Source organism: Ailuropoda melanoleuca, chromosome 6, assembly GCF_002007445.2.
Source record: "Ailuropoda melanoleuca isolate Jingjing chromosome 6, ASM200744v2, whole genome shotgun sequence".
NCBI lineage: Eukaryota > Metazoa > Chordata > Mammalia > Carnivora > Ursidae > Ailuropoda > Ailuropoda melanoleuca.
In genome coordinates, this window is record NC_048223.1 from 98,934,812 (window position 1) to 98,945,008 (window position 10,197).

At 55.7% G+C, this 10,197-nt stretch overlaps 1 protein-coding gene across 1 annotated transcript in view; it reads right to left on the bottom strand.

Annotated features, from left to right (window-relative positions):
- Positions 1-10,197, bottom strand: part of SLIT1 (slit guidance ligand 1) — a 163,910-nt gene that overhangs the window by 4,705 nt on the left and 149,008 nt on the right. Inside the window, 7 exon segments of the mRNA XM_011222001.3 lie at positions 118-272; positions 728-858; positions 2,339-2,576; positions 3,896-4,033; positions 6,720-6,813; positions 6,931-7,070; positions 9,771-9,868. Coding sequence (XP_011220303.2) covers positions 118-272; positions 728-858; positions 2,339-2,576; positions 3,896-4,033; positions 6,720-6,813; positions 6,931-7,070; positions 9,771-9,868 — 994 coding nt within the window.

Here is a 10,197-nt window from a genome sequence, read left to right on the forward strand (position 1 = left end):
CTGGCAAGCCTTAGGCCAGAAAGCAACAGAGGCCCCACCTGGAATGGTTGTCCCCATCACCTGACCGGGAGGCCTGGGGAGGGCCAGCTGGAGCCTCTCCCTGGGCCAGGTCCTTACCTCCCACGTAGAGGGGAGCCTCACTGTTTAGTGTGTAGTGTTTGCCAAAATTGTCCATGGTCATGGGACTGCCTCCATCGATGGAGAGATTCACCATCTGGTCAAAGGTAACCAGCTCAACAGTATGGAACTGCCCATCATTGATCGTCTCGGCACTGGAAGAAGATGGGGTGCCACCACCCCAGGGAATGGGTTTCAATTCGACCCATATCTGCCTGGGCCCTTCCCCAGAAAGGCCACTGGTACAACAGCTGCTTCCCAAGGAATAGCATCTCTAAGGGAGGAGGGCGTGTTGAGTCTGCGGCCTAGGGCCTGGTCCCTCCTGCTTCCCTTCTTGGGACTCCCTGGGGGAAAGCTGAGCAGTTTGGGGCAGGGGTTTCCAAATTACCATCTCTCCCTTCCCACTAAGGAGCTCCCTGTGAGGAGGAGGTGGGAAAGGGAAGGGCGGGCCCTACCCAGGCCCCAGCCCCAGCCCCAAGCTGGGGCCACACTAGATGGTTCAAATGCCCTTCCCACGTGAGCAGCTCAGGTTCTAGTGGTCCTGATAACCACCTGCTCTTGGCCCCGGAGACCCTGAGGGAGGGAGGGTGGGGGGAGGACGGAGCCTTACCTGTAGATGGCAGAGCTGGGGTAGCTGCCCGGGTCGTAGCTGACGCGCACGTGACCCTGGTACAGCTCCACTGCGATGTGGTCATTGTCCCCATTGTACAGCAAGATCCCGTTATCCTCTGCTGTGGAGACCTGAGGGGCGGGGCACTTTCTCTCCCACCCACCCCACACAGCAGTGGCACAGGTAGGTGGGGCGGAGGAGGGGCCCACATCTGCAAGAGGTCCTCCCCCGACGACCCCAGGGGACACATCCTCCAAGGGGATGCTGACAGAGGCTAGTAGCCGCTGGTTCAAATGCCACCCACTGCCAGGCTGGCCAGGGCTGCAGAGAGAAGGCAGACGGACCAGATGAGGCCGGAAACTGTGCTAGGAGGAGCAGGTAAGAGACCTCAGGGCTACCTGTCCGGAGAGCAAAGTCCAATGGATGTGGGCTAGCCCATGCTGTGGGCCTCTGGGAGCCACTGAGAACAAGTTAAGGAAGGCTCTATAACAGCCACGACCCGCCCCCAACCTGGAAGGAGCCACTCAGGAGGTAGTGACTGTGTGTGGAGCCCTGCGAGCAAAAGCTGAGTTACCTTGGGAGGGAGATCTCGCTACGGTGCTGTAGGAACCATGATCCTGCCTTGTCCCTCTTCCCCCATTTCTTCTGGTAAAGGGCCTGACTCCCTGGTCTCCTAGGGCTGGTACAGGGCCCAGGCCGGACCCGTCATAGCACCCCAACTCGCTGGACTCCATGGCTGGGCCAGGGATGGGCATGTGACTGAAGGCAGGCCAATCAGAGGTCTTCCCTGAGGTCGTTGATTGCTGTCCAACCAGCTGGCAGGGCAGAGCCAGCAACAGGGACAGCGGGGCAGACCTCCCTTCTCTAAGGAGGTGCCTGAGGCCGTGGCTGGGAGGGTTTGGGCAAATTTTGTTTTGTTGAGCAGTTAGGCTAGCTGTGTTCTTGCAGGGTACACAGTGAACGTGGGCACGATTTGGGAGAGGTGACACAGTGGGGGAGAGCATAGGGAGCACGTTGGGAGGCTCAGGGGCTCTGTGAGAAAAGGAGAAAGACGTGGCTGCTGGGATAGGGAATGCCGCTGGACGAAGAGAGCGCTAGCCCAAGAGGACACGCAGACTTCTATCATTTTATCACGTGAGATGCACCATCCCCTTCCTCTCCCCAAGGACTGTTTGGCAAACAATGCCGTTCAAGTGGGACGTGCTTTTTGCCCTCCACGACCCGAGTTCAGAGATGAAATTCCAGATGTGAGATGGATAAATAAAGGCCCCGGGGCCAGGAGGCTGAAGATACGAGGCCAGAGCTGAAGCCCAGAGCCAGCTCCGGCCATGTCCCAGGCCCGTGGAGTGTGTGCAGTGCGGCAGGCTGGCTCTGGGGGGCAGGCGAGACAGGTGGTGGGACAGGATCCAGTCACCCGAGACCACTTCCACCCCTCCCTCTTTCCCCGATCAAAGATGGCTTTTGTGACCCAATAACCTTTCCACATCTGCTGGCCCCACATCCAAAGAGTTTTGATTAACACGGGCTCCTCCCAGGTCTCCCAGGCAGGGAGGCTCTTGCTGCTCTGACCTGCCCGACTACCCTTTGTGACCGGGCCCCCTGGGCACGCACCTGCAGCGTGATGTTGGCCCGGGGCCAGTTCTGCAGGTCCGTGAACTGCAAGTAGGTGTCCCGGTCCACAAAGTTGACACTGAGCAGCTTCTCGCACTCGGGGCCGCCGAAGCCTGGGAGGCACTGGCACACGGGCCCGCCGCCCTGGTCCACGCAGTTGGCCCCGTTCTGGCACTCAGTCCCCTCGCAGGGGCTTCGGGGGGTGGGAGGGCGGGGAGGGGCCTCACAGAACTGCCCGCTGAGAGGGGAAAAGATACAGGTCAGAGAAGGCTGGGTGAAGGGGCAAGGGGACAGCTTTCTTTTCCACGGTCCTGGAGAGAAATTCGCCGAACATCTTGTGAAACTGGGTCCTTAAAGCAACAGAAGATGCTCCTAAGCAGCGCCTCCCCCGAGAACTAGGGGTCAGAGAGGTACTGAACACAAGGCGAGGGGCAGGTGTGGTCCCTGGATCAGCATCATCGCTGTCCTCTGGGCATTCAAGAAATGGAAAACTTGAATCTGCTTCTTAACAAGATCTTGTGCAGACTCAAGGTGGGGAAGCACTCGTGGCTTGTGGCAGTCAATTCCACTAGCAAATCTTATTATTGCCCATTTTATGGAAAAGAAAACAGACCTAAGCAAAAGAGAGCAGACCCAAATGACTATAGAAATAAAAGGGGATACGACTACCAGCAGGGAGCTCTGACCCACGCTATAGCCGCAGCGCCAGTACTCACAGCAGCCGAGAGCAGAAGCAACTCAAAGGTCTCTCAGCGGATGGGTGGGTGCACAATGCGGTCTGTCCACACAATGGAATATTATTCGGCCACAAAAAGGAATGAGGTTCTAATGCATGCTGCCACAGGGATGAAACCCAAAAACCTGACGCTAAGTGCAGGACGTGGGTCACAGAGGATCACAGATTGTGTGAGTCCATTTCTAGGAAATATCCTGGATAAGCAACTCCATAGACAGAAGTATTAGATTACTGGTTGCCTGGAGCAGAACTTGGGGTGGGGGGTGACAGATGAGAGGTATGGAGTTTCTTTCTGGAGTAATGAAAATGTTGATTATGGTTAATGGACGCACAATTCTGGTAACCTACTACAAGCCACTGAATTATATACTGAAACTGGGTCAGTTATAGGGCATGTGAATAATAGCTCAATAAAACTGTAAAAAAACAAACAAACAAACAAAAGCAGAGCATGGGAGGTGGGTGGCAAGAAGGAGGGCAGGTACCCCCCACCCTAACCTTTCAGAGAAGTCAGGCTGTGAAGATAAGTGACCTTTATGCCAGGACGTGTCTTCAGAGGCTCGCTGGGCACTGGCCAGTAATCTGTACCCACCTCCTTCCACCAAACAGTTCCGGGGCCCTGTGCTTATGGTCCGAGTGATTAGGTGACTTTCCCAAGGTCACACAGCTGGGGATGGCATAGCCACGGTTAAAACCCCAGGATCCAACTTCCAGGCTAGGACCCTTATTCCCTCCTGCCAGCTGGGCTTGGAGGCTCCTGCCAGCTCTGGGGCTGGAAGCTAGGAGGCCTCAGTCGCTCGTGGTGCCTCGGGGCCACTCACCTGTAGCCCTCAGCACAGAGGCAAGAGTAGCTGTTGACTTCGTCCACACACTGGGCCCCATGCTGGCAGCGGTGGTCCCTGCAGTCATCCTGGTTCTCACTGCAGTTGTCACCTGCATAACCTGGTGCACACTCACACCTGGGAGGCGAACGGGGTGGGGGGCAGTCAGTCCCTCACTTAGGGGCCTGTGTGACAGAGAACCTCAAGGCCCATCCGTCTATGGGACAACCGGGAGGTCAAGCAGAGCCCTGGAGAAAAAGCTGCCCCCCAGGACGTCCTGGGACCCTTTTCTGGTACAGGAAAAGGAGCCTGTGTGGGCCTCTGTGTGGAGGCAGGTTCTGGGCTGGGAGGTTGGACATCCAGTGGCACGAGAAGGGGACCTTGTCATGAAGGACCCACCCTGCCCACTGACAGCACATCCAAGGCCAAACTTCAGCCCCTCTTGACCTGTCCAGCTGCTCCCTAGAACAAGGCCCTGAATCATAAGGCTCAACTAGCTCTCTTCTCCAACCTCCCCAACTCCACCAGACCAGCCTCCTGGCCTTCTCCCTGCAAAGCCAGTGCCCCCACTCAGGAATGCCAGGCCAGCCCCCAGACTCCCAGCTCTCACTGTGCCACACTGGTTACCTAGAGATCAACCATTTGCCTATCAACTAAGGAGCACACTCCACCTACTTTTCAGTCACAGCCTTGCAAGAAGCCCCTGTCCTGCTCCCCCTCCATCAGGCCCACCCTGTGGTCAGACCTGTCTCCACCGGAACATCCCCTTCTCTCTCCCTGCCTAGGTCCAACCTAGCCAATACCACACCTCCTCCAGGAAGTCCTCCGGGTTGTTATCAAGTGATCCCTGTTGGAAACCCTTCCAAACTAAACTGCAAACTCCACAGCTCAGTCATACAACCTGGCAGGCAGGTGCTCTGCTCCTGCCTGGATGTTTTTACTCATTCCCAGTTTTTCAAGCTGTAAGAAATACTTTTCTACCCAGTAAGAATACATACATATACGTACATATGCATGTGCGTGTGCGGCAGGCGCGCGCGCGCGCACACACACACACACACACACACACACACACACACACGTGTACCCTTAAAGACAGTTTCATGCCACAATATTTCTCCTTACTACATAAAATGGCATGATGCTTGGATAGTTTCTCTATTTTAGTTTTTTTTTTTTTTAAGGATTTTATCTATTCATGAGAGCACACACGAGCAGGGGGAGGAGCACAGGGAGAGCGACACGCAGACTCCGCACTGAGCGCTGAGCCAACACGGGGCTCGATGTCCAGACCCCGAGATCACGACCTGAGCTGAAACCCAGAGTTGGACCCAGCCACCCGGGTGCTCTCTATTTTAGTTTTTAATGTTAATCCGGACCCACCGCAGGGATCATGACCCGCTGCTGGGGCTTGAGCTGCGATCTGGGCGCTGCGGTAGCTAAGGCTCCGTCCACTCACTCGCATCCGCTCCCTCCCTCCCTCGTGCTCTCAGTGAGCCTACTGAACCCCTGCCGAGGGCCGGCACAGCCCCGAGTTCCACCTCCCCTCCGCGAGGGGAAGTCGAGAGCGCAGGCGCACTGCACAGCCGCTGTCCGCTCACTTTCCGTGCTGTGCGGGACTGCGCAGGCCCGGCGTGAGGGCTGAGGGGCAGTCCCGCTTTCTTCCACCACCTGAGGTCCACCCCTGCGAGCAGCAGGGACTCCCCTCGCTCTGCCTGCTGCTTGCTCTACCGCGCCCACCGCGCCCCAGCAGTCACCCAAACGCAGCATCTCTGCCGCCTTTGCGTGGAGGCGCCCGTGCACTCCTCGGTCTCAGACCGGGCCTCAGGACCCCCGTCTCTTGCTTCCTGCCATTGTCCTCCTCGGGCGGCTCCTGCTGGACCGCGGGCTCTCTGAGAGGCTCCCCTCCCCACCCCGGCCTGAGTGGCTGGGGTTGGGTCCCTCAGTCACGGGCCTCAACCCTGACCACCTGTGCTGTCCTAACCAGTGAAACGGGGGTCCCAGAACTAGGACTATGTTTACAAAGCTGCAGGTGGAAACATTTTAAAAGCCCACGACCTTCATGTAGTCTTCAGGTGACCGTGCACTTCCGTATAGGCCGGTAACAAAGATGGTGACAACGGTCAATGAATGACCCCTTATCCAAACCTCCCGGGCCAGACAGGTTTTGCAATTCTGAAATTTGGTATTTTGGAAAGGTTATACAAAGCCTAAAGCGTTACATAATACATCCGTGGGAACTGGGGCAGCCCCTTAATTAAACAGGTTCCCCTTTCTGCAGCAAGATCTACATACGTTCACATTACACAGCAAGAATAGTGACCCTAAGTAGCTTCCTAACAGTGTGGGCCAGGTTTTGTTACCAAATATGTTCAAGTCAGACCAGATTTTACTATCAAACGGGCTTTTGGTTTTCAGAGTTTTGTGTGTTTTGTGACGGGAGGAGAACTGTGAATCTGGAAAAAGAAGGGCCCTTTACGGAGCATTTATCAGATGTCAGACTTGGAGCAAAGCACTTTCCATGCATTTGCTCATCTGACCCTCACCACCACCCCAAGAGGAAGCTACAGGGGTCCCCACTTTGCAGAGGAGAAGACAGGCTCAGAGTGGTCAAGGCATCTATTCAGGGTCAGGCTGTAAACCCAGGTCTGGCCGACCAAAGCTACGCCCACCACTACCCTGTCCCCACGCTGACTCGCAGGAACCTTTTGTAGCCAAGATCAAACCCACTTTGGACAAGTAAGGAAACAGAATGGGGAGAGCAGAGGGGAGGGGACTTCAAGGCCCATGTCCTTGTCTGGCCCTGAGAACAGGCAGCACTGACCTGGGCCCATCTGGAGTACCCACACACTGAGCCTCGTGCTGACACGGGTTCAGATCCGGGGAGCAGAAGTCCACCAGCTGCTCACAGGCCCTTCCTGGGGAAAGAACGGGGAGGAAGGAGAGAAGCTGTCCCCACGCTCTGCCAGGGAGCTGGCCCAGTAGAAACCTGCAGGCTCTGAGGGAGGGCCACGGCGTGAACCCCCTACACTTACCCGTGTACTGCAGGGGGCACCGGCAGCTGTAGTTGCCCACGCCGTCCACACAGATGCCCCCGTTGGCACAGGTGTGCGCCACGCAGTCATCCGTATTCACCTCACAGGTTGGTCCTTCAAAGCCGGTGGGACAGGAACACCTGAGGGGAGAGAGGCAGGTGGGCCTGGGCCAGGGCAGCAACCTTCCTGAGGCACTGGTGGGAGCCTGTGTCCACCGGCGACTGTCACTATCCCAGAGCTCTGGTCCTTCCTCCAGGCCAGGCCCTTGCTAGGTGCCGGGGTTAGAGTAAATAAGACAGCCCTGCACTCTGGGGGCTCACTCACAGTCTAGTTGGGGAGACAACGAGGAGATAGGCAACCAGACGAGAGCTGGGGAGTAGCAGGATGGTGCCACACGGAGGTCGGAGGTCGGGGAGGGTAGACAGAGGCTGAGGACACTTAGCTCATAGATCAGGGGTGGGGCGAGAACAGGGCTTGGGGGGGAAACAGGAGGCAGCTCGTGGAGGGTCCTGGAAATCCGTGGTCTTCTGCCGGCTACACCTTCCCCCAGGGGGCACCTGGGGTCTTCCACGTGATAGGTGGGTCAGAGAGCTCTGAGAGATTAATTTCCAGATCTTCAAGTTCTGCACAAATGTTTCCCTGAACAGACCTACCCCAGAGCCTCAGGAAGGCGCACACACCTCCCAGCCTGAGTGCAAGGTGGGACGTGCCTGGAGCCTAAAGCCCTCGGGCACCAAATAAAGGGACAATTAGGAACGGAGAGTTTTCCAAAGTGACCAGACAAATGCTTTTGCAAGAGGTTCCAGTTCTGAGTATTAATCATTGAAGGAAGACCTCATGGAATGGTCAGCTGTTAGAGCATTATGAGTAACTTTCAATGACAGATTAATCTGGGGTTTTTGGCATATAAACTCGAAGGGTTTCAAGTAATTGACACGTTACAATAAAATCTCTAATCCCAATGACTTATATGCACAAACTTTCCCAGCCTTTCTAACTGTATACATAGATTTTTAAAAAGGAACATACTGAATGCTGAGCCTTCTCTCGTTCTCATGTCCACCCTGGGACACGGAACCAGTTAGAAGGAAAGCACACACAAAAAGCTCCACCTAGCTCAAGAGTCTAGTAACATTTTACTTTCATGTGTAATAATTATCAATAAAGTTTTGTAGTAGAGTTATGTTCTGATCAGTTGTATATTATTGACAATTGTAATGACAACTCTGCAAAACAAACTTTTTCATCAGAGGTTTATGGTGACAAGAAATAAAAAAAAAAGTCTATAAACTTACATCCCCATGTTGGTGGCAGGGAAGCATGGCAGCGGGCTCAAGAGCAGACTCTAGCATCAGAACATAGACTTTGGAAGAGAAATGGAGGTGGGGGTGAGGAGTAAAATGGAAATACTAGTTCGAGGAGAAAAAGAATGAGGTAAAATGTTTAAGCTGTTAAACGGGTGCTTGGTTCGATTTTTTAAAATGGTATCAAATTGCTGTGCTATTCGGATCCCATTGGAAAATGATAGAACTAGATAGTTTTATTTTTAAATGTTAATATTTACAATATCCTGGAAATTACCTCCTTTGCAATAAAAGTTCAACTTACTCTGACAAATGCTGTCACTCTAAGAATGTGTGGGAGGGGGTGTGGTTTAAAACACCTGTTTGACGCAGGTTAGTGAGCAAAAAGGTATGAGGCGCACAGTTTCAGGGCCCGCCTCCAGCTGAGAGGGGGCGACCCCAGCTGCACCCGCCCTCTGCCTAGCAGGCGTTTCTGAAGGGTCCTCCATTAAACAAGCCCCCCAAGCTCCATAGAGCGCCCCCGCCAGACTGTAGCAGAGGAGGAGGGGGCTGGATGGTGAGGCAGCCAAAACCCAGAGGAGGACGGAGCCTGTTGTAAGAACGCCGTTTCCAAGGTGACGACCTGCGAGAGGCTGTTTAGTGTTTTATTTTTACATCTGACGGTTCAGGTTTGCAGAGACAGGTTTGGCCGTTTCTGCTAAGTAGATTCAACACTGTTTTCCAATGGGCAAATTTGTTTGGCAGTTTGTTTTCAGCAACTAAATACTGTATATTCCTCTGAAAAACTCTGGGTCCAGGAGAGCTCTGGGAAGGTGGGGGGCTCATCGAGGGGTCCTGGGGGAAATCAGTGGGGGGGGGTTGCGTGGGAAGGTCAGACAGGAGTTGGGAGGGCTGGCCCTTCATGGAGTCCAAGGTGAGGTGGGCAACGGCTGCCCAGGTGTGACCAGTGTGGCACATGGGGGAGACCACACGGGGGAGGCCCCTGATGGCATGCCTGGGACTTGCTCCCACCTCTGGGAAGGACTCCCCACCTGTGCTGGGGGCTGTGTGATACCAAGGAGCTGGCTAGGGGCCTTGCCTTCAGGCAGCATGGGCAAGCAGATGCTGGACTTCCAATTGGAGCCTTGGGAGTTAGTGGAGATTAAAGGGGTTTAAAACACCCCCAAACTGCCCCTTAGCACTGCCACCGCATATGCCCCTGACCGTGGATTGCCAGGGCCGTCAGAAGACCCTCTGGCCCCTGGCCCGAGCAGGGAGAGGCCTAGGGCAGGAGTGGGCAGCGCAGCTCCCAGCCCCAGCCCCACCTGCTGCTGTGAGACTCTGCAGGCCCCCATCTCTCCCGACAACCAGGATCTGGCCTGGGTAGGCATGGAGGGGTCTCTAGTGAGTGCCTGCCGCTCCCCAGCACAGCCCCACCTCCTCCTACAACACGGGGAGACCGGGGCCATCCCACTTGGAGGAAGGAGGCACCGAGGCTTGGGTGCTAGACCCATCAGCACCCCACCCACCAAGTTGCAGCCCCTCCAGGCAACTCACATGAACCCAGTATCCTCGCCCTCCTGTGGGCGGCAGGTCCCGCCGTTGCCACAGGGGCTGCTGGAACAGCTGTCCAGGGACACCTCGCAGTTTCGGCCCTGGGGGGCAGAGTGAGTGATGAGGACCTCAGAGAGACCCAGGGATCGGGGTGAGCCAACAGAGACAGCCCGCCCCCTCAGCAGCATGCCTTCCTGGCCCGGGAGTTGCCTGTTCATTCATTCATTCATCCATTCATTCACTCATTCACATGCTGGGTCATTGATTAAACATTCCCTCATGCACCGGCCCTGGGCACTGTGGGCAAAGTGGTGAACAAGGCAGCCCAACCCCAATTTACCCGGGAAGAGCAGCCTCCCCGCTCCCCTCCTCCTCCTCCTCCTCCTCCTCCTCCTCCTCTTCCCCCTCCCCTCCTCCTTCCCCCTCCCCT